The 23,372-nt window shown below is 43.1% G+C and overlaps 3 protein-coding genes across 30 annotated transcripts; all 3 read right to left on the bottom strand.

The window, feature by feature from the left end:
• Positions 1-63: 63 nt before the first annotated feature.
• Positions 64-8,280, bottom strand: LOC4345879 (uncharacterized). 23 transcript variants are annotated; one of them, XR_010734495.1, is made up of 8 exons: positions 7,422-8,280; positions 5,701-5,842; positions 5,086-5,626; positions 4,382-4,995; positions 2,895-3,173; positions 1,970-2,588; positions 477-556; positions 64-391 (listed from the first exon to the last, which is right to left on the bottom strand). XR_010734495.1 is itself a non-coding variant. In XM_066303502.1 (5 exons), the coding sequence occupies exons 1-5, from the start codon at positions 8,084-8,086 to the stop codon at positions 2,577-2,579; spliced, it is 1,974 nt and encodes a 657-aa protein (XP_066159599.1). In that variant the 5' UTR covers positions 8,087-8,280; the 3' UTR covers positions 1,464-2,576. The 23 variants fall into 23 exon arrangements, 6 of the variants coding, with proteins under 6 accessions (XP_066159599.1, XP_015650348.1, XP_015650344.1 ...); XR_010734491.1 differs by adding an exon at positions 1,713-1,849 and having other exon boundaries at positions 64-556; positions 4,382-5,626; XR_010734494.1 differs by having other exon boundaries at positions 64-556.
• A 2,716-nt stretch (positions 8,281-10,996) lies between these two features.
• LOC4345878 (EPIDERMAL PATTERNING FACTOR-like protein 1) lies at positions 10,997-12,252 on the bottom strand. The gene is given in 3 exon segments (XM_015794070.3): positions 10,997-11,571; positions 11,574-11,729; positions 11,840-12,252. Coding segments are annotated over 3 exon segments (390 nt in total). The 5' UTR covers positions 11,975-12,252; the 3' UTR covers positions 10,997-11,472.
• Positions 12,253-14,546: 2,294 nt separating this feature from the next.
• LOC4345877 (uncharacterized) lies at positions 14,547-22,929 on the bottom strand. Of its 6 annotated transcripts, XR_003243865.2 has the most exons (8): positions 22,772-22,929; positions 22,448-22,660; positions 20,711-20,806; positions 20,303-20,448; positions 19,970-20,189; positions 15,800-15,936; positions 15,015-15,189; positions 14,547-14,871 (listed from the first exon to the last, which is right to left on the bottom strand). XR_003243865.2 is itself a non-coding variant. In XM_026027621.2 (7 exons), the coding sequence occupies exons 1-7, from the start codon at positions 22,904-22,906 to the stop codon at positions 15,186-15,188; spliced, it is 951 nt and encodes a 316-aa protein (XP_025883406.1). In that variant the 5' UTR covers positions 22,907-22,929; the 3' UTR covers positions 14,817-15,185. The 6 variants fall into 6 exon arrangements, 3 of the variants coding, with proteins under 3 accessions (XP_025883406.1, XP_015650725.1, XP_066159495.1); XM_026027621.2 differs by having other exon boundaries at positions 14,817-15,189; XR_001548405.3 differs by lacking the exons at positions 14,547-14,871; positions 15,015-15,189 and having other exon boundaries at positions 15,419-15,936; positions 19,970-20,205.
• Positions 22,930-23,372: the final 443 nt, after the last annotated feature.

The following is a 23,372-nucleotide window of genomic DNA, read 5'->3' as shown; positions in this document are numbered from 1 at the left end:
TGGACAAACACAGAGAGATAATAAATTACAAAATTCTTTTACAAAACTGACAAAAGTAGGAGATAACAAAGAGCACGATCATTCATAAACTATTTCTGACAAATATGAAACATGGTATGAAGCATGCAATATTTCTATCAATCTTTTCTACAGCTGGTTTACAAAACTAACAAAATTGATAAAACCAAACATACAAATTATGTTTCGGGTTGGACAAAGCAGAGAGATAATAAATTACAATTTTTTACAACGGACAGTAACCTGACACAGTATAGTAGTTAAAAAAAAAGTCAGATGAATTTGTACTGAGCTCTTTATTTTGAAACATGGTAGCTGCTGGAAGACTGTAATGGCACTTTGGAAGTAAGTACTGTTAATAGCAGTTGGAAGTCTGAAACATTGTAGCTTGATTTTATGGCCCTTTTGGAAGTACTGTTACTAGCTCAGAGCTATATGGAAGTCAGCCAGGCTTTTACCTTGGTGAGGAGGGAATGGCAGGTGGCAGTGGCATCGGCGTCGGGCTAAGGATGAACGGTGGAGGAGATCTACAACAGACCTGAGGAACACATGCATTAATTTAAAAAACTGACAAAAACAAGATACAAAAATAACAAAACCACTTATTTTGAGAAGTTTAAAAAACTGACAAAAACAAAATACAAATATGACAAAACCACTTATTTTGAGAAGTTAAAAAACTGACAAAAACAAAAGACAAAAATACAAATATGACAAAACCACTTATTTTGAGAAGTTTTAAAAAAAACTGACAAAAACAAAATACAAATATGAAGAAATAACTTATTTTGAGAAGTTAAAGAAAATAACAAATTGTGTTTCAGGTTGGACAAAGGATAGAGATAATAAATTACATTTTTTTGACAAAATTTACAAAACTGACAAATTTACAAAATATAGTTGTAAAAGTTTTTGTAATTACAAAACTAACAAATCTCAAAATATAGTTGTAAAAGTTTTTGTTATTACAAAACTAACAAATTGTGTTTCAGGTTGGACAAACACAGAGAGATAATAAATTACAATTCTTTTGACAAAATTTACAAAAACTGGAAAATCTAGAACAAACAAAAAAAAGGGACCAAAACTGCCACAGCACGCCATGCATTCCTTTGACAGCAAAGTTCAGAATTACATAAGTAGGGTTCAGAAAAATTCAGCAACATGAATTTCAAATTTCAAATTTCACACTAAAACTACTGACATGATCATTTTGTAACAAGTTGAATAGACAAATGCAGGCTTGAACTTGTTTCCATACATCCATTTTAAGTCTGAGTAACAATAGTAGTAGCCCCAGATGCGCCTCATATTTACATACGATTCAAGCATTCTGCTACTACTAGTTCTGCTTATCTACAGTATTCAGACCATTGTGTGAAAAAAAATCTACAACATTAAGATAAACCCCTACAACATTCAGATAAGCCCAGAGTGCATACAAATTGTCTGGTGGTGCCTGAAATTGAAATTTGGCATACATATTTCGCTTCTGCAGTTATGTTGTTGTACAGTATTCTTCAGACAAATCCTAACTCAACTAGCAAACAAAACATGACTGCATATTTCCACAAATTCCACAACAGGCACAAAACAGTAGGCATTTCTGAAAACTGGAAAATCTAAGTGTTAAACTGACATCACAAAATCAGAAAAGTGCACACGGTTGTTCATGCCAAATCACCCTTGCTTACATCTGCAAACAAAATGTCTAAGAAGACATATCGCTTTGTTCATTCCACAAAAATGACCCTTGCTCAGATCTGAAAAGCATGGTGTCTAAGAAAGACATATGACTTTGTTCATTCCACAAATCACCCTTGTCTCAGATCTGAAAGCACAGTGTCTAAGAAAAAAAAATGAGATAGTACACCACCACTCCTCATTCGAATCAACACACAAAAATCAGAAACCATGTGGTTTCCTTGTTGCAGAAAATAAACTAGCTCACCTTGTGAATCGTTGTGGTCTCTTTGTTGCTTGCCTCCGGTTCAGAACTCCTGGGATTCATGATGAGATTTGGTTGAGAATACTTGGTCAGCTCAACCACCGGTGCAGGTAGTACCATATGCGCATCGCCGCTGCACACGAATGGCTCCACGGAAGCCTCGTCGACGACCGCCGTGGGGACAACAAAACGTGTCTCTCGGACAAAACACGACGACCCTCCTCCCCCACGCTCTCTGCCAAGCCCAAGGGCTCCCTCCGCCACAGAAGACGGCAACGGCAGCGCGAGGGCTCCCCCTGCCGGAGAAGATGACGGCATAGCGCTCCCGCTGCTGCATCGCCGCCACCTTCTCTCCTTCCCTCTCACCGAGATTTCCCCCACTCTCACTGACAGCTTCTCTCTCTCTCTTTCTCTCGTGCGCAATGGAGAAAAAAAGGAAAGAGGAGATTACTGTTTTTCAAACTGTAGCAGATGGGCGCGTGTCGGGATGAAAAAATGTGATGCGAGGTGAGGGTCCCACTGCTGCTTGGGCTGGGCATTTTTGGCAACATGCGATTGCTTGGACTGGATCACGTTGAGGGTGCACGAATCTTGAAGGGAGATCCAATGGCTAAAAAAATGGCTGACAAAGACAAAAAAACAGCAGGCTGCTAGTTAGCAATTCCCAAAAGAAATGGTGGGATGTGACTAAGAGGGATATCATGGGAAAACATCGGGCAAAGTAAAATGTTATCGAAGATTTGACCAAGGAAAAATATATTATTATATGAAAATTCCAACTATACCACAAAGATTTGACCAACCAAATAATACCACAAGATTCTTTCATCTCCACTCAATACCACAGTGCAACAACGTTTCTTTTAAGAATACCACATATTTCAACAGACGTTACCCAATCTCATACAAACTAATTTGTCTCCGTTACCTGTGTTTGAAAAGAAGAGTACTGAGGTACCCTGTGTGAACAAGATTTAGGAGTTCTCCAATCCCATCGTGGCCTTCAGCTTTAGGAGTTCTCCAATCCAGCTGCATGATGCATAAGCTGCCTTTGGTGATTAGCTGGTGGAGCTCACAACCATCCAGGACCTTGCTCAGGCATGTAAACTGATGAAGCAGTCCGTGGGTGTCTCACAACTTGGCCTCCATGCCGCTCGGACACCACAGCGGCTGTCCTTCTCGAAGCAACGCCGCTGCTTTGTTTGCCCTGCTTCGCACGGCAATGGGTTAGAAAATCGGAGGAAGCGCAAACACCAGCGACGGAGCATAAAAGTGCCTCCGTACGGGGGACGGCCGGACGGGGCCAAACCGCCGGAGCCGGAGTGCCGGACCAGTGGGGTCTCCTGCCCGGACACAACACCGCGGCGGCATAAGCAGAAAAGTGCCTCCACGCGGGCCAGACCAGTGGCGATCTCCTTCGTCCCAGACGCGATGCAGAGATTATTCAATTATTATATGTTTAATGAAACTATTCAATCCCTATCGCTGAGCAGAGATTGCCAACCCTATCACTTAAAGAGATGAGAGAACGAGAGATGTGAGGGCAGTTTCATCTACTTACTCTGTCGGTTCTCCGTGAAGTTTGTGGTATTTTTGGAAGGAGGAAAAATCCTTTTTTTTTAAACAACAAGGAGAAAAAATCTGGTGGTATTATTTGGTACTGGTAAAATCTTTGTGGTATAGATGGAATTTTCCCTATTATTTACCTCATATGGACAATGCTAGCGTCGAGCCGCTACAGGGCTGAGGTCGGGAGTGCGCACAAAACGAAGCGATGGCTAGCGCAAGATTAATTAAGTACTCCCTCCGTTTCAGGTAGTAAGACATTTTTGACTTTGGTCAAAGTCAAACTACTCTAAGTTTGACTAATTTTGTAGAAAAAAGTAGTAATGTATTTAACCCAACATAAATATATTATGAAAATTTATTCAATTATAGGTTTAATGAAACTATGCTAGTGTTGTAAATATTACTACTACTTTTGTCTATAGAGTTAGTCAAACTTAGAAAAACTTAGAGTAGTTTGATTTCGACCAAAGTCAAAACGTCTTATAACCTTAAACGAGGGAGTATTAGTTATTTTTTTAACAAATGGATTAATATGATTTTTAAAACAACTTTCCAGTTGACATCACTCCCCTTGCTTAAGTTACTGGTCGCTAGTGTGCTTGATTTAGGAAGTGAATTATGGCTTGAAATATTAGGCCCTATGTGACTGGAGTTGCAATTACACTGGGTAGACTCCTTTCAGTGACATTGCCAGTCAAGATATTATTATAAGCATCAACAGAAAATCTAGCTTAGTTACTTGTTTTGTTTTCTATGCTATCCATGTTATTATTATAAGCATCAATAGATGTCAATTGCTATTTTTAAATGCACTGAACAAAACGTGAAGCAATCCATGTTACTTACAGGAGAGAGTGGACGCATGGCCAAACTTGTTTGATACACCATGGTATTGTTTTTGTTGCCAATATTGTTAGCTTCAGAAGCGCCATTTTCATAAACATAACCAGCATTGAAGGATCTGGCAGCAATAGATGATCTGTCAGCTACACCGAGGGAGCTAGAAATTTTATTGTTTAATCCAGAACTGGGCAACACGATAGATGCAGCACCATCATTGTTACTGAAACTTCCACTAAAACCTTTTCCAGTAATGCATGACCGATTCACGTCATTAAGGGCAGTCGATGTTTCATTGTTTGCAGTTGCAATAGGAAAGGATATTGTGTTCAGGCGTGAATTGAGGTTGACATCTCTTGATTTCATACTATTATTAACCTCAGCATGCTTGGAAGCAGCTACTGCATGATCAATTATCTGGCCTTGACAATGGTTGGTAGTTCCAAAGGAGAAAGGTCTAAAACCTTGGTGTCTTCCTGCTTGATCATTAAAATTAGTTGCTTCAGCAAAGCCACTAACCCTGCAATCCTCGTGATCATTGGGCTGAGGTACTGTTCTCGGAACAGTTCTATCAGCACAGTTCATCTCATTATTTCTATAAGTCCATGTGCTTTGAGCTTCTGTGGTGGGAGGAATTTCATCAGATCTACACCAAGATTGATTATGCCCATTGAAGTTAGCAGGATGATTTGAGTTAAAAAGGTCTATACCTCTTGTACTATTGCCTCCATGTTTAGTTGAACAATCGTGATGCTGCGATCGTGCTTCACAAGCAGTAGTCTTCTCATTCAGTTGTGGTGATCCGACCAATACTTGAAGGCTAGATGACAAACCTGCAAAAGAATTGTTACCAACCTTTCCTGAAAAGGTTTGTAGGAATGCTTCAGGAGTCAGCCCCTGATACTTTGCATGGGATCCAATGTGACCAAAGTACCGTGACTGTTCCTCAAACGTCTTGTTACATACTGGGCATTCAAATTTCCCATCTTTGCCTATCACTGGCTCACCAAATTTGCTAACCTTGTTACTCTTACGCCTCTTAGAACTCACTTTGTGAAAAGTGATCAGGTGATGCGCATAGGCACTCTGACCATGAAAAGTTAAATTGCATTGTTGACATTCATAAGAATTTATATCATCTGCAACCGTTTCGTCTTGATCTCTTGAATGACTATAAAAAGTAGCAGAAGCAACTGGCAAATTACTTTGACTGTCCATACTTGTACCAATTTGGTGTTGAACACCTAAAACCTGCCACAAACTCCAAAAATTAAACTAGACAAACTCAAGTTCACAAGATAAAGTGACATACACTTTCAACTTACATTAACACCATCGTCAGCACACAAGCCATGTTGTTGTGTGCTACCATACTCAATATTATCCGTTTTGAACTCCGGATACCCAAGAAGTGACATGAGGTATGCAGAAACCTCTTGGCAAGTAGCAAAACTCTGTCCCTTGGGGCTGGAAAGTACAACATGCCCATTTAGTACAGGGGAAAAATGTGACGAACAAAATTATTGCGCTGAAATGATGCAGCCATCCACAACATATGTTCGCTGATGAGTAGCACACATGATAGATAAAGGTGAAGCAGATAAATAGGAATTTGTTATCTTAACAGATACTTTCGAACTTATAGTGATGAGAAGTGATCTTTACTGTTATTACAACAAAATTATTCATCTACGACAGATGATAAATCTGAGCATATATGGTGGAACACCTGAGTTCTGAGGAACATTCGAGATAATGATTGAAATGCTCATGTGCTCTAGGCACTACTTCAAATAGGCATTGCAGTTAAATAAAGCAAATGAAAATTACTGTTTATTTTAGACATTTTAGACACCATGCCATGTCCTTAATTCACTTTATCCACTGGTTCTCATTGACAGGTTGGATTAGGACCTGTGTATCAGTGAGAACTCGGCAGGAGAAGCAAATTTACACATACATGTGTTATGTTATATACTTGAGATATGATATGCGCCATACAAATCTATCTTTATGTTTAACCTATCATATACTTCCTCTGTTTCATATTATAAGACTTTCTAGATTCTAGAAAGTCTTATAACCTGAAACGGAGGTAGTAGTAAGCATCAATCAAGCCATTGCTAAATAATGCTGCTGCAATCGCATAACATGCATGCCTTAAAACTACAGATCAAATGAAGTGCGGAAAAGCAAATATCAAAGGAATAAAACAAAACTCATTATCTTAAAGCAATACCGCTCCACGCTGCTCTTATACTATGGTAGGCAAAAGTCTTGTCTTTGCCCCCCAGATTATTCAGCATTATCATTTAACTAGTATGTCATTGAAATGACTGGGCTTTTGGGTCAATCCCCTTTAGATATTTCTTATTGCTCAAGGCATAATCCAGTACTAGGCTACCTTTGTATATTGAGGTGCCTCTAGATAAGGCAAAGGAAACAAACTAGTATCTAATACTACTAGGACTCCAATGACAAAACTAGGAAACTCTAATGGAGAAATAAGGAGTAGAATATCTATTTGTCTACTATGATTCTCCAATTGCTGCAGCACATGCTAATCCTGAGGCCTTGTCATACCGACACCACTACTATATATACTATACCATAATGTCCAGCCATAGCATCCCCCTCGTCATGAAACAGCTCGTCCTGGGGGTATTCAGTTATTGTATGTTTGCATAATAATATTGTTAACAAATAAGATTTATTCTTCCATGGAAAATAGGCAATCCACATAATGACAGCAAGAAGGCCATGTTGAAAAAAAAATCAATCATTCAAAACTACCAAGAACTGATCTGATAAACTTGTGCATGATTGATTAGCAACAGTTGACTACACTAAAAGAGTATAAAACAATCTTCACAAACCAAATCCACCACACATCCTTTGCATCTATAGTCACACATTACCGCATCTCTAAACATCATAGCAAGCATCCAGCCCTCTAGCTTATTGCAAGTTATAACCCCCATTCCAGTTACCAACAACGGATCCCATAGCATTGCAGCATTTGCAAGGAAAGGATGATGAGGCTCACCTCACATAACTGAAGCAGTTCACCCAGGCCTTGCGGTCCTTCCGCTCGATCCCAAGCTGCAGCCTCCACCCGCTGGGGAGGTGATCCCCGAAGAAGGACGCATCAACTAACTTCCTCCGCATCCTCTGGTTCACCCACTGACCCGCGAGGCTAGAGATGAAGCCCATGAGCTCCTCCTCCGTGGTCATCCTGGCAGTCCGCTTCCCGAGCTCCGCGTCGTACGGGTCGGCAAGCCGTGAGAGGCTCACCAGATCAACGGAGACCCCCCTGGAGTTGGTGGTCAACTGGTCGGGGTCGGGAGACGGCGACCGAGCTAGGGTTTGGGTTTGGGGAAAGGAGGGGTTCTCGATGAGGGAGGGGTCGTCGGGCGCGAAGAGGCGGCGGAGGTGGTAGGCGATGAAGCTGTCCTCCTTGTCGTTGCCCCTGGGCAGCTTGGCGGCGGCGGCGGCGGAGGCGGAGGCGGCGGCAGCGGCGGCGGCGGCGGCGGGGACGAAGCGGACGCGGGAGAAGGTCTGCTTACGCGAGCCGGCGCTCTCGTTGAAGACGGCGCGGTCGGGGCAGCTGCTCCGCGGGTCCACGGCGTGGGCGGAGGCGGCGGCGAGCTCGTCCAGATCGGACTGCGTGAGCACGCGGAGGTCAACCACGGGGAACACCTCCGTCTCCATTGAACCCCTCCCCTCCTCCGCCTTCCCCCCCACGCGCGGCTTCTGCTCCGGCGAGGCGACCGCCGCTGCGGCGGTCGGAGCTCAGGTGGGATGCGACCGTGTCGCTCGCCGGGGGATGAGATGGCGGGCTGGCGGCGTAGTTGGGGCTCCACGGGAAGAGAGAGAGAGGGCGGGTTTGGTGTGAGCTATAGGGTAGGGAGGGCAACGGGTCGGGTCGTTTATGTGCATAGCAAAACCATGTCCCGCCCGAGATCCACGTGCTCGTGCCTGACCCACGCCCGCAAAACCTATCGGGCAAAATCTCATGCCTATGCCCATGCCTGTCGGGCACGGGTATGCTTGACGGGTACCCACTGGGCTTACCTGCCATGTGCCGCCGCCCGCCGCGCCGCCAGTCGCGGCCTGTGCGCAACCGCATCACCGGTCACCGGTTGTCGCCCTCACCGCTAAGTTGCCCGTCGCGCTCCACGCTCATGTGCCGCCGGCCATGAGCCTGCTGCCGCCCACGCTTGTGCACCACCAGCCGCGCGCTAGCCATCGTCGTCGTGTCGCTAGCTCACGCCGCGCCGTTGCGTCGCGCCGCCAGCCACCTCCTGCTTCTTTCTCGTGCGCCGCCGCCGCGTAGAGGAATAGATGATTGAGAGGTGGTGGGGAAAAGGATAAGGCTAGGGTTTCGTTGAGTGAACACATATATTGCTATATACAAATAGGCTAAATGGGCTATTGGGTCTTGAGGAGAGGTTAACTATTGAAGGCATGAAAGATATACATGGGCTAAAAAATTTTTGAGTCAAGCATAGGTTATCGACGAGCAAAATATAAACCCACGTATACCCACTAAGTTCTCGGGCATCGGATCAAACATGCCCACGGGTTAAAAAAAGTGCCACGCCCATGCCCATCGGGCCGGGTATCCGCGGATACCCGAACCCACGGGCAATACTGCCATCCCTACTATTGGCTGTCGTTCTGATCGTTGGATCTGGACTTGGGTGGCGTGGCGCCGTCTGATGAGGAGAGAGGTGGGGGGACCGAGGCAGTGAGGTGCGTCCGCGCAACGACAAAAGGAGCCGCACAAGTTGGGCGGTTATGGATGGGAGCGAGGTGGGGGCTACAAGCCCAAATGCTACGTGGGCCGATATCTCATGGACCATAAACATATGGCCAACCGATAAGAGTGAAGAAAGTACACGACCCATTAACCTTGAGCATGTAACGTGCGTGGAAGATGGTGTATTGGTGTAGGATTTGGAGGGCCCATTACGAATTTACGATGCACAACCAGGGATCGCGACGGCCCACTACGATGAATGGGAAAACAAATCTCTATTGCGAGAATCATAAACTACCGGATGGTATGATGTTCCCAAGACCCTAGCTATCCTTCTTGGAGAATTCTATATTACACTATATCCGGTTTTACATGAGGCGATCGATTGTGCATTTGTGCTAGCTGTGATTGTACTTATCAGTTTTGGTACACTGTAGCAACAATGGTGGCCAAAGAGGGCCATAGTTGAGAGTAGGGGTGTACGTGGGTCAGCCGGGAACCAACTTATAGGTCAAAATAAGTGGGTTTGTGGCTTATTTTTTAGTCTATAAGTGGGTTTCGCGGGTTAGCCACTTACACCCCTAGTTGAGAGGAGTTTTTAGGCAATTCCAACAATTAAGGGGTGCAATCTGCGATGTGGATTTATCCCTATTTTTTTTTTCTAAAAACACGAACATTTGCTCTGGAAAAAAATGGTGAGATGTGAATTAGAGGGATATCGTGGCCTCATGGGAGAACATCGGGCGAAGTAATATGTTATCGAAGATTTGAGCAAGGAAAAACAGATTATTTAGCAATTGGGAAATGGAGGGGTCGCCGCCAACTCAAAACCAGACCTCATAAGAACGGTGCTAGTGTCGAGCCGTTACTGGTTACCAGGTTTTAAATTTCCGGCTATAGCTGCCACCATCTTTGACTATAACTGTCTGAGAAGGGTATAGCTATTTACTCTCTTATACAATTTTAGCCGTTATAGCTCTATTTAGCCCGCTATAACTGTTTGAGAAAACCAACTAAACGTTTTAAACCCGCTATTTAAAACACTGCTGATTACACCACTGCGCGATGGGCTGCAACTGACCTCAATCGGTTAAGAGGAATGCCGCATTGCAAGTTTCCACTCGTCTTTGATGGCTGCACACAAGTGTTCTACCGAAGTTGGCCTTCCCATAAAAAAAATTCAATCATTACGTTCCTTTCAAATCAACCAAATCACCACGATCACACCGGCATGGAACGTTTTTGGATCATGGGAGGATTGATGAATATGTCGATTACATAATCAATCGTACTTACGGCAATAATAAAGGATGTAGTGCATGATCGATTTTCCCTGGCATGAAACCTCAAATGAACAAAACTGACCTATGCACATCAACGCACAAAAACATACTATCAAGCAAATGCATGCATGCATAGCAGATGCAGAGAGGGACCAATTACCAATTTACCACTAGAACTATACCGTTCACTTTGAGAAAGGGCATGTAGATTGCAGCGATCTGAATAACACTCTAAGGCTGTGTTCGGGGAACCCTCACTCCCCGGCACGCAAAACGGAGTAGCGATTAGCGCGTGATTTAATTAAATATTAGCTATTTTTTTTCAAAAATAGATTAATTTAATTTTTTAAGCAACTTTAGTATAGAAACTTTTTACAAAAACGCACCGTTTAATAGTTTGAAAAGCGTGCGCGCGGAAAATAAGGAGTTGGGAACCTGGTCTGCCGAACGCAGCCTAAGATACTTAAGTTCAAATCTTCGTTTGAACGAATTTCAGAATGGATTGTTTGAGTAGCTAAATTCTCAATTTAAAAGACAACATATATCCGATTAGATGTAAAGTAAAAAATATCCATCTCCAACAAAAATAAGAAAAACTACCATTCACTACATCCATCCATCCATCCAGCATGAACGATGATGGATTCCCATTAGATTCCATGGAGGAGGCATGGATCGATACATGAAAAACATGTGTACATGCAAGAGGCAACCCCACACCGCAGAGATTCCAAAACGGCGAGCAGATGCCAGTGAAAGATACAGTATAGGTGGTGAAAGTAGCCGAGCCGATCCAGCTGCATGGGCAGCAGCAGCGGTGACAAAATTTTGTCCTGGCATATTACACGGAATCTATCAACAATCCCTCTCAGCCCGACGCGACGACAACGATTCCACCACCACCAGCATCAGCAGCAGTGCAGCGCCATGTGCTGCCGGGCACGCGACGCGGCCACACACACCGTAATTCACAGCGAGAGCGCGAGCGCGAGCCCCGCCATGCACGCGCCACGCCACGCCACGGCGCGCCACGGGGCGCGCGCGCCTCAGGGTCAGGGGTCGAACAGGCGGTCGCGGCACTGGCACTTCCACCCTAGCGGCTTGTAGTTGGTGAACGTCGCCACGAGCGGCGCGGCGTCGTGCGCGGCGCGGCGGCGGCGGGGACGGACGGGGCGGACAAGGTGGGCACCTGCACCGCGACGCACGGGCTGCACCCGTAGCACTTGCTGTAGCAGCTCGGCGGGCTCGACCCCAGCCGCACCTTCTCCTCCTCCCCAGCCACCACCGCCACCGCCACCTCGCCACCAACCTGCATCGGCATCGCCATGGACGAACACACAGCGCATCAACTAACCGAACAAAATTTTTAAAAAACACTCAGGTCGATCAAGAACGGCGGCGGCGAGGGCGTACGCGTACCAGGGGAAGAAGACGGCGAGGAGGAGGGAGCCTGGAGGCGGAGGCGGAGGCGGAGGCGAGCAGCAACGCAGAGAGGAACACTGCCGCGACGGCGGCGGCGGCGGCGGCGAGAGGCGGCGTGGCCGCCGTCCTCATAGCTGAGTTCTCGAGACAACTCGATCGCCGGCGACACCTCGCCTACCAAGAAGCTCGCCCACGCCCACGAGGCCGTGCCATGGCGCGCGCGGGAAGCTCACGGGCAGCCAAGGAAGGTGACGCCGCGCGCCCAGCTACTTATACCCAGAAGAGCACTGTGACAGTGTGAGTGAGGCAGTGAGCAGCACTGAGCAGAGCAGAGGCAGCGAGGTGGTCTGGTCAAAATGGCGAGACGGCGAGCGGGCTGGACTGGAAGCAGCAAGACGGGGCTGTGAGATGTGAAGGAAAGGAAGAAACAACGTGTGGCCGGCTACACTTTACATAGGCACAATTTCCAGGGCGGCAGGACGGCTCTCGGCACCGTCACGACCCTCTCTTCTTTTGGACCTAGGATCTCTAGATCTTTCAGCCTAATCTCTCGCTTTAATTTTTCAGGATTTATATAGAAATTTTATAGAATTTAAATTCTATAGAAATTTTTTTTATTTGGCCCTTTAATTCAAAGAATTGAAGCTTTTCAAATCCTATGAAATTCCTATGAAATGACACATAGCATGTGGATTTTGGAGAAAATTTAGCAATAGCTCTAGCCTCTTGAAAATTTTCCTTTGAATCTATCTCTCTCATTCGATTCCTGCGTTTTTCCTGCGCTTCAATCAAACGACCATTCCTGTGTTTTGCAATCTTCTGTTTTACCCTTCGATTCCTATCAGAATCCTATGTTTTTCCTATTCCTCTATTTTTTTCAACCCTGCGATTCAAAAGGGCCCTAAACGTAGAAATAAAAAGATAAATTTGAAGTGTAAAATAGAGAATTAAAAGACACATAAAACATATGAAAGGGCTTGCTAAGTTTTTTTCGGTTTGATTAGATCACAGAAAAAATGTACGAGTTGAATGAGAGAGACGACTCAAAGAAAAATTTTCAAGAAGTTGAAATTCTTGCTAAGTTTTCTTCAAAACCTATACGTCAATTACCATTCCATAAAAATTTTATGGGATTTAAAAAGTTCCAATTCTTTGTAACAAAGGGTAGAAAAATTTCCATGTAGGTCGTGAATCCTATGAAATTCTTTATAACTCGATTCGAAAGGGCTTTAAAAGTCTGCTATGCTCCTACGTCGTTCTCAAATGGAAGCATTTCTATGATTTAAAATTTTACTCTAATATAAATATTTATTGATTTCAATGCATGAAAATTTATACTACTTCCTCTGTCACAAAGTGTTCTACCTAGCTTCCGATGGGACACTTTCTAGCTTATCCATTGGGAGGAAAATATATTTCTAACCAATGAGATGTCAGACAAGAAAGTCTAAGCAACTTAAAATTTAGCTCAGCTCCTAAAGTGACTAAAAGAGAATTTTTTTTCTTATATATCTTTGTATTTTACTAAAATAATCTAAAAAGTCATATATTAAAATGGTGAGAGTTTAAATGTGATGCCTGATAAAAAAAATCTAAGAAATTTAAAATTTAGCTCCGAAAGTGATCACAAGAGTGTTTTTTTCTTATATCTTATACAATACTTTACTTAAAAAAAATCTTAAAATTTTTATATTTTGAAATGGCGAGAGTTCAGTCCTGCTGCTCTCATCTCATCTCTTCTAGACAGGCAATGTGATCGAGGCGAGTGAGGTGAGATCAGATCTCTGCTCTGACTCGTGCCTGTCTAGCTGCTGCAGTGCAGGTGCAGGCTGGGCAACAGTAGTGTACGTACGGGTGCGAGTAACCACGGTAAATAAAACGGTGAGGTTTTACCAACCGGGCCAGCCATTGATTGCCACCTGGGTCATGGGGTCGGGAGCTTTGACTAGCCTGCCATTCCTGGAAGACTGAGGAGACAGCAAAGAGAGAAATCATATCAGATCCAACCGACAGTAGCAACCATTATTAGCAGCCATGGGACTCAATTTTTAGACAATGCATGAATGCCAATGTGTGTGTGTAATGTTAAGTTGAAGATATTGGGGGTATGTATCCAAATCCAGCATTTAATTCAGGTGGTGCAACTGATCTGCCAGGTGCCATAGTGTATGCTGGAGTACTACAGTTAGTACTCTTACTTAGCATGACAGTGTCCATCTGTTCTTACTGTATGCAATTATTTTGACAAGGTTGGAGAATAATGCCATAATATTGGGTGTCTTTGATTAAAACAGCTCACCGAAATCAGACCATAAGGAAGAATGATGGCAGGAGGGATTGCTGATGGGGCAGTATGGTACAGAAGGAATGGATCTGTTCTCCTTCCGGTCCATGCATGGTTCTGCAGGCCAGAGAGGCAAGAAGGAGGCGAGTCAAAGACCAAGAGGCATATAGGAGCACTAGATGTGTACTCTGGGTCTCTGGCTACGCCATAGCGTGAAAAGATGGTTGCTGCTGGTGAACAACGACGCTCTAGATGGAGCAGTAGCATGCTGTCATCTTGGGGTCCTGTTACTCCTGTATAAATAGTCAGGCAACGGTGCAGGTGATGACCTTTGTGGGTTTGGACAGTAGGAGAATAGGAGTACTATCACTGCACGTTTTGGGTTGTTTGGCTTGGTGCCACACATTGCCACACCACATGTTAGGTATGCCACAGATTGTTAGTTTAGCGTTTGGTTGCTTGTTTCAGTTGTGACAAGCCACACTTTCTTGTTTCATGGGCCTACATGTTATATACTCATTTTCTAGCCAAACATTGCCACACTTATGGCAAATTGAGTTATGGCAATGTTAGGCAACCAAACATACCCTTAAAATAAGGTCTTGAAATCTATTCTTCCAGCTCCCAATTAGTCCCAACTTCCAAGAGGCAAGAGATATTGGCATTACATATGATCAACATGACTAGATGGATGTGTTACCAATGAAGGTAATCAATGGAAGGCATGGGATACACCTTTGTGAAGCTGCAATAAGCATAAAAGGTGTCACATTTACATATCCTCACACTAACATAAGAGGCAAGTATTAGAACAAAATCAGAAAGCTCCCACATTAACATAAGAGGGAAGTATAGAATAGAATCAGAAAGCTCGATCAAAGATCTTACAGTATTCAACACACTGCTTCATGTGGACATTCAGTTCCAGAGCTATAAATCGAGCACATATTCCAACCATTGCCAGGACAAAAATCCATGTCAGTGTCCAACTCAGCCCACAGAGGCTGGTCCCAGAAATTGTAGCACCACTGTTCTTTTATCTGCTTTACCTCCGAAGCATTATCTATAGACAGAAGCCCAAAGGGATGGGCAATGAGGTGAGCGTGGTCCAAGAACTGAAGCAAGCCCTCTCTAGTTATTAGGTTGGTGAAAGGTCCGACCAGTGCATCAATAGTTTCTGGGCAGAAAAAAACATGCCATATGCTCCAGCTGCAAGACCCCAACCAAGTCCAACTCGATTCAAAATACCAGACTACCAGTCTAACACAGACCATTAGTCCACAGCATGCATGTAGAAGTAATAAACTCAGTTACTCATAGTGTTTGGGCAGCTTGTCCTGGTAATAAAGCAACACAACTAGTACAATTTTGGGGACATACTTTGTACTCCTAGTACAACATTGAAGCCGAAAGAAGAGAATACATTTGCAAAATCTATATTTCAATAGTTGTTACTTACAAACAGATGTAGAAGCAATCAATACTGTGTAATTCTGCAGATATACTATGTAACAACACCGTGGACTTGTTTGGGGAAATGGACAGCTTGGTGGACTCTTTTATTTTCATTGGTCCTTGCTTACAAAAACCAGATAGTATTTACTGCTCCTTGGACAGTACAGGAAATTCACAAAAGCTTTTCTCTGATGACGTGCTGTGCTTCAGAAACTAACCTTTTGACAACTTCACTAGCTGGTATGATCTCTGTGATTAGCCCAACACCCTGACCAGCATACATGACCATGCTATCAATATCACCTGTTGTTGTCGCATTAGGAACAGTACCAGCGAACCGACGAATATCCCTGTGCTGGAATCAACAAATCATTATTTACTTGTCCAATTTCTAGTGTAAGTGGCCGAAGTACAAAGTGTGCATTTAAAGTTGTAATGAGTACTATGCCAAACTACTCTATTGAGGTCCATCATCATACAAAACAGCATAATAGATCACCATTACTCAGCACATGTATGGTTCAATACAAACAACACTATGTCAACATATATTTAATAAACACGGTAAAAAGAATGCTTGGTAGACTATTTACGATGAACACGCACACTACGGGATATGCATCCCTGCATACACAAGTCCAGCAAAGCCACCAAGTTTGATTTAGGATGAAAGTATAAATCATATACCACAAGCTTCTGTCTAACAGTATCGGTCCAACCATCTTAGTATCTAAAAGAACAACTTAAAATACTAGAATTATAAAGAACAAATTTACCAGCGATATAATCTGATTTGTTCAATCCAGCACTTAAAAAAAGTCTCATTATAATCTGAAACTTGTGTAACAAATAGTTAATTTCCATAGTTATAAACCTTCATGTTGGCAGTCATGGGGATCTACATATTAAATTTCAAGTCGCTTACATTAAAAGCTATGAAAATTATTTTTATAAAAAAATCAAATTAGTAAAGATGATAAAAACATTAACTTCTTCATTATAAGGTACTAAATGTAGATATGATTTAAAATTTTTATTCTTGAAGAAAGCTATATACTCCAGGTCATAAAAACAGAGGTCTATTTATGTTCCTGATCAGATTGTTGCAATTACAACTAAGGCAGATATGATGCAAATATAAATATTAAGTGCACACAAATTCAACTGAAGAAGTAAAATATTATCTAGAACGAAAACAAAATATTTTTTACTTGACAATCTCACGTTGTTCCAGTACTTAAAAAGGAACATAATGTAAGATGTTGATAAAGACCATTACAATAGCAATAGCCATGGCTTTGAACTAATATGGCATCTCCAAGGTTGTGGACAGATATCCTATCCATCCATCACGTACAGTGCAAATCACTCCGGTTGCCTTTAGCAACCTATGTGACATGGACTGGAGGGTGCTAAGCAGCTCAACCTTTTTCATGAACCAGTCCCACACACGGTACACACCGACATCTCATCGTCATCGAGCTCTATCATCTGTATGTGCATTCGATCACCGTGCATGGCAAAGAGTATGCCCATGTAGCGTGTCATCTTCCCTTTCAAATTATTCCTCGAGAAAATAGCCCAATCAACAATAGTGATAGCGTTGCCACGGTACCACAGTGCCGCATTTCAACTCATCCAGTTACAGAGCAACACGCAGACGTCCCCACCTTCATCGGTAATCTGGTCTAAAGCACAGTTGTTGTGCAAGAACTTAGGTAGGAGAGGTATCGTCGTGGTCTCCCTGGTAAATGGGTTGATGAACACGACAAAGAGGTCGTCATCTTTGTCGACAACAAGAAGGTGGCCAAAGCCAGAAGCAACTACCTTCTTGCCCTTGATAGAAGGACTTGTATCTTGATATCTTCTCTATGGAGGATGAGTAGAAGGTGATGTTGTCGGAGTATTCATCCTCATCCCAGTGGCTCACCATCATCAACAACTGGAAGAATTCATGCCCTTTACACGGCACAACGGTTCTCCAATGCAGGCAGACCGAGCGGAAGCGGACAAAGTCATCTCCACTCATCTTTGTGAGCTAGAGACTTTGTCCGCTTCCACACTGTGTACCCATAGAGGTGAGCCGTTATGCCACATAAAGTTCATGGCTTTTTCCAACCGTAGATGACGAGCATTGGGATGAGGACGAATTACTCTGACAACGTCACCTTCTACTCCCTCTCCACATAGAAGACAATCAAGGTACATGTCTGAATGTCCCAACTATCATGGGCGAGCAAGTCATTACTTTTAGCCCTGGTTACCTCTTTGCCATCAACAAAGATTATCTATTTGCCGTGCTCGTCAACCCGCTTAACAGGAAGAGCACGGCTGCCTCGCCTACCTAAGTTCTTTCACAACAACGACGCTCATGCTGGATTACCGCTGAACGCGGGGACATTTGTGTGGCGTTGTATAACTAGATGAGTGAAAATACAACATTTTGGTACCGTGGCAAGCCTATCACTATTGTTGCTTAGGCTATTGTCTCAAGGAATAATTTGAAAGAGAAGATGAAACGTTACCCGTGCATACTTACTACCATGAATGTTGATCAGATGCACAAGCAGCTGATAGAGCTCGATGACGACGATGTCAGTGTGTGGGAGTGGGTGGATCATGAAAGGTTGAGCTGCTTGTCACCTGCCAGTACATGTCCGATAGGTTGTTAAAGGCAACATGCCCATAACATCCCTAATGGTTTGCACAGTACATGATGGATGGACAGAATAGAGTATCTGTAAACGACATCGGAGATTCCATATTAGTTTAGAGTCGTGGCTATTGCAATTCCACCTAGATGATCCCATCGAGCCTTGACTTTGCTACACTTCGTAGCAAAAATGCCTTCTACTATCTTGGAAGGTAGTTCCTTTTTTGTGTTGCGTATAATGCCCTATATAAGAAGAGCCTGGCCAATGGAGTTTAACCATCGGACAACCGGATCATGCCTACTTTCGGGTAGTAGCTAGCTAGGTGCATGTTAAGAGTTCCATGAGTAATTCCATATATTTGTAATGGTCTTTAACAACATCATACATTATGTGTCCTTTTTAGCACCGGAACAATGTGAGATTGTCAAGTTAACAAATATTTTGTTTCTGTTTTAGATAATATTTTACTTCTTTAGTTAAATTTGTGCATACTTAGTATTCATATTACATCGTATTTGCCTTAGCTATAATTGCAACAATCTAATCAAGAATAATATTAGACTACCGCATATCAAGAATCATTTTTTAATGACCAAGAGTATATCTTCAAGAATATAAATTTTAAATAATATCTACATTTATTACCTTATCATGAAGAAGTTAATGTTTTCATCATGTTTATGAATCTGATGATTTGATCGAAATAATTTACATTGCTAGACGACTTACAATTTAATCTAAAGATCTCCATAACAGCCAATATGAAGGCTCATAACTATGAAAATTAACTATTTGTTAGACAAGTATGAGATTATAATAGGACTTTTTTGAGATGTTGGATCAAACTAATCTAGAAAATATTTATTATATTTCTGGTAAATTTATTCGTTATAATTCTGGTATTTGAAGTTGGTTTTTGTATGTACTAAAAATGGTTGAATCTGTACAGTTATGGAAGTCCTATTGTAAAAATACAAAGCTTTATCTAGAAGAATTGACAGGCCACCACTGTAGATGTCTATCGGTATTAGAAAACAGCAAGCAGTACCATTTTGGCCAAAAGCGAAGCAATTAATTAAGGGCTACCCTACCATATCCAGATGTCCTAAGAGACAAGTAGCGGTGCTCTATCTTAGAAAAACAGAAGGTAAGAAGGCAAATATAAAACCTTGTTGAAATGGGTAATACTCCCTCAAGGAAATAGAATCCTGAACTACAATAACCATTTCAAATCTGTTTGTCTGAACTTCGCAGTTTGGAATGTCTTGCAAACTGTTATTCAGGGCAAGATATGTCTTGTGAGCTTAGTCTATTTTGTTTTTGTTAACTGCTGAGCTAAACTGCTACTCATAAAACTTGGTCCCATTGGAATTCATTGTTTTCCTATGAAATTCCTGTAATCCTGTGGTACACTGTTTTTAGACTAGGGAGGAGAAAACTTCATCTATAGCATTCATATTAACCAAAAGTGTTTGTTGCGAACTTACAGCAGCAAAGCCTTCATGTTCTCATTGGGAACTAGACTACTGAGGTTCTATTTGCCCATATTAAAAGCCTGAGCTGATTTTGATTGTGTCTAGATGAAGTATCATGTTGGAACTGAAGGCATTGAAATACTTTATACCAGATAGCAAAATAAGCCAGAAAAAAAGGCCATAAGCCCATAACAAAAATGATTGCAACTTATAAATAAAGGAGGACAAATTCAACGAAAAGAAATAACCGAATACTTACCACACCATGGATGATAGTGTGGCCTATGATAGGTTGATTTTCCTCTGTTTCTTGTTCTGGGAGATTCTTCCACTGATCATAGAAGGTTGTTTTCAGGACACGTTGGGGAGCACCAGGCCATCTAGCACGCCCAAACACATTGGTATAGCCCGTGCAATTAATCTCGATTAGCCTTTTCTTATACAAGGGATGTGCAAAACTTTCTTCAGTGGTCAAGAACCTGAATGTTCATGGAACTAGTAATGTGAAAATCAGACTATGAGTTCCTAAGCAAAGAAAAGATTGCAGATGGACTATCGAGAAACTCGTGCAGAGAAAAGATTGCAAGAATACCTAGTTCCTAAGCAAACGCCCTGAGCACCAAGTGCCAATGCAGCAGCATAGCCACGGCCATCTACAATTCCACCAGCGGCGATAACTGAAATGTCAGTATCTGAAACTAGATCCACCACTCTGGGCAGCAAAGGTAACAGTCCTTCCTGTTTTTCCCCACAACAAAAAAGGCATTGGAGAAGAAATCTCATGAATATAATTATATGGCGACAAGCTAGGGAGGTATGTTATGCTTTAGAGATGGCACCACAACAGGGGCCCTAAGCTAAATCTTTAGCCTTTTATATAGATTCGAGGCATACTGTACATTCTAAATGCATGCATGAACACTCCTGAAGTTGACCAAGAAGCTTCTTGAAAGGCTGCCTGAGACTTTTAACAAACCAAAACTACAAAACACTGGCTTACCTGACCAATCACATGCCCCCCTGCTTCACAGCCTTGAACAATGATCCCATCTACACCAGCTTCCTTAGCTTTCGCTGCCTCCTCAAAGCTACCAACCTACGCAAATAACAAGGGATATTGCAAAGTTCATAATCAACTGAACAAATGTGAAGACGTATACAGGAAAGAGTTCGTGTATCATCATCACAAAGTGCAAAAATGTGACATCCTGGCCCAATTAGGATGAGGCATGTGCGGCCCATGAGAGCTGTGTGCGCTTGTTTAGTACCACCTTGTTAGTTTAGCAATGGTGGAACCAACTTATAAGGCCTCTTCCCTCCAACCATATCACTTCCGGGTTAACCCTTTTACACGAAGCGAGGACGAAAGTATAAGTGGAATTGTATGTGTAAATGGGCCCGCCCGTCGGTTGGGCTAAGCTGTGCGGTTCTTCTGGAGGGAGGGTTGTTACAAAAAAGTTTTTTGCAGTGGTGCTTGTTACATCTTTCTTTGCACCAAAAGAAGAGTATCAACGCCTGAATGCTCTATAACAGATAAATCGTACTAACACTAACAGTGTTCACTTGTTCCTATATTTCTACTTAAGCCAAGCCAAGGAATGATAGTGAAAGGAGCCAATATAGTGTGGCACTGTGGCTCATATAGTCATATGTGGGCATGTAACAGTTAGGAGCAGTTTCCGGTAATTCATGTGGTCTGTTTTTTTTTGTTTTTTTTTTGCGAGGAAAGAGAACTTTCATTAATCAACAGCCAAAGTAAATTCAGCTTGTATTAGCTGTGCTACAAAATTATCCTCATGACCAAGCCAAAAGAGCCTGAGGTTTGGACTAACCGACCTGCATTAGCTAATTCATGGCTTGTCTCATGTGCTCTTTGTGATCATCTTTTGCGTGTTATACCGTTATCTTAGACAATCATTGTTTTTGTCATGAGTGCTGTCTTTTTGTTGTCTGGCATCTACTGTTCCGACTTCCAACACATGCTTTGACTATTAACAATTTGTTGGTAACTATCTCCAGCCATTGACCAGTTTACCATCGATGATTTTTCCTCTACTCTAGATAAAATGAAATGGTTTTTCTCCTTTCAGCGTTGGCAAATTGGTTGCTTATCAGTTAGCATTTTGAGCAAACAAGACCAACATGATCCAGAGTGGAGTACTGAAGCACTCCTGATTCGCAACAACGTTAAACATAAGAATATCTTCAAAAGATTCACCAATCATTTACAACATATTGGGAACAAATGGTCTATTCAGCAGTCATTATAACTACAACCTCCCTAATAATAAGTAACCACAAACAATGGCACTGGCATAACAATTAAGAAATACTACTAATTAGCGAAGTTCTAGCTAGCAGCTATTATAACCTCCCTGATAAGTAACCACAATAGCATAACAAATATACTCCTTCTGTCCCAAAATATAAGTTAATTTTTCACCTCACCCATCCCACACATACCAATACAAACCAAAAGGACTGAAATACCGCTACTTTATCAAATCTCAATGCAATTATTGCCTACTTTATCTACCCCAATACAATTGTTTACTACTTTCATAAACTCCGATACAATGATTACTCAAAAATAAACTTATTTTGGAACAAATAGAAGCTAAAAGTAAACCTAATTTATGGAATGGAGGAAGTACTAACTAGCGAAGCTCTAGCTACCCCACTGGCAAAAGCACTGATAGAAGCTAATTGAACAGACAATGGCATGTGAAAATCTCACCTGATGCAACACCTTAACACCGGCGAGGTGCGCCTCATCGACTCGCTCCCTCGGGAACTCTCCCCAGTAAACCTGCAGCACGGCGAGCTTCTCCTCCAGCACCACCCGTAGGTTCTCCTCGTGCGGGAAGGCCAGCACAATGGCCGCCCCGAACGGCCTCTCCGTCAGGCTCCTCGTCCTCCGTATCAGATCCCTCACGCGATCCGGCGCCGGCTGCAGTGAGCGAATCAGAAAAAAAAAATCGAACAGAATAATACTAGTACTAGCTGTGAAGAAGAGCCCCAAGGGAAAAGGGAACAGATAGAGGGGTGGGGTGGGGGGTACCCAGTCGGGGAGGCGGAGGAGGCCGATGCCGCCGGCGTTGGCGACGGCGGCGGCGAGCTCCGGGCCGGAGATGTCGGGCCCGAGCGGCGCCTGCACAACGCCGTGGTCGAACCCCAGGATGCCCTTCCACCCCATCTCGCCGATCCAAGTAAGCGCGCGGGGGAGGAGGTGGAGGCCGCGGGTTTAAGCAGGTGGCGGACGGCGTCATCGGTGGGGTAGGTGGTGGTCGTCGACGACGAGCCGTGCGGCGACAGCGAACCGCCTCCACCGCGCGCGTCCAACGGAGAGAGGCGTCAGCGGGGACGTCACGGCGGGCGGGCGGGCGGGCGGCGGCTAGGCGCGGCAACTGACAACTCGCCATCTGGGGCTTTCTCGTCATCGCACGTGGCACGTGGTGAATAGGGCGCAGTCACGTGATTTTCAACCCCGTCGTTCGGCGTATCGGAGGAAAAAAAAACGGAATATTTATAAATGAAAAATAATTTGTGAATAAAATTTTTATATAAAGGCTGAAGAATAAACCGCGATGAAAAAAAATCCCAAAACAACTCTAAATTTAAAGTTAAAATTTTATATTTTGACTGATAAGCATAATTAAATG

This window comes from Oryza sativa, chromosome 8 (assembly GCF_034140825.1).
Source record: "Oryza sativa Japonica Group chromosome 8, ASM3414082v1".
Lineage (NCBI taxonomy): Eukaryota > Viridiplantae > Streptophyta > Magnoliopsida > Poales > Poaceae > Oryza > Oryza sativa.
This window is presented reverse-complemented; position numbering and strand designations above follow the sequence as displayed.

Coding starts and splice junctions, on each gene's coding strand:
- LOC4345879 (XM_066303501.1), bottom strand. CDS start 8,086: ATGGAGACGGAGGTGTTCCCCGTGGTTGACCTCCGCGTGCTCACGCAG. Junction 5,843..7,421: donor AACTGCTTCAGTTATGTGAG/GTGAGCCTCATC, acceptor TGTACTTTCCAG/CCCCAAGGGACAGAGTTTTG. Junction 3,174..4,381: donor CCATGCGTCCACTCTCTCCT/GTAAGTAACATG, acceptor CGTGCGAAGCAG/GGCAAACAAAGCAGCGGCGT.
- LOC4345877 (XM_015795239.3), bottom strand. CDS start 22,906: ATGGGGTGGAAGGGCATCCTGGGGTTCGACCACGGCGTTGTGCAGGCG. Junction 22,661..22,771: donor TCCTCCGCCTCCCCGACTGG/GTACCCCCCACC, acceptor CGCTCACTGCAG/CCGGCGCCGGATCGCGTGAG. Junction 20,449..20,710: donor GGGGGCATGTGATTGGTCAG/GTAAGCCAGTGT, acceptor GGGGAAAAACAG/GAAGGACTGTTACCTTTGCT.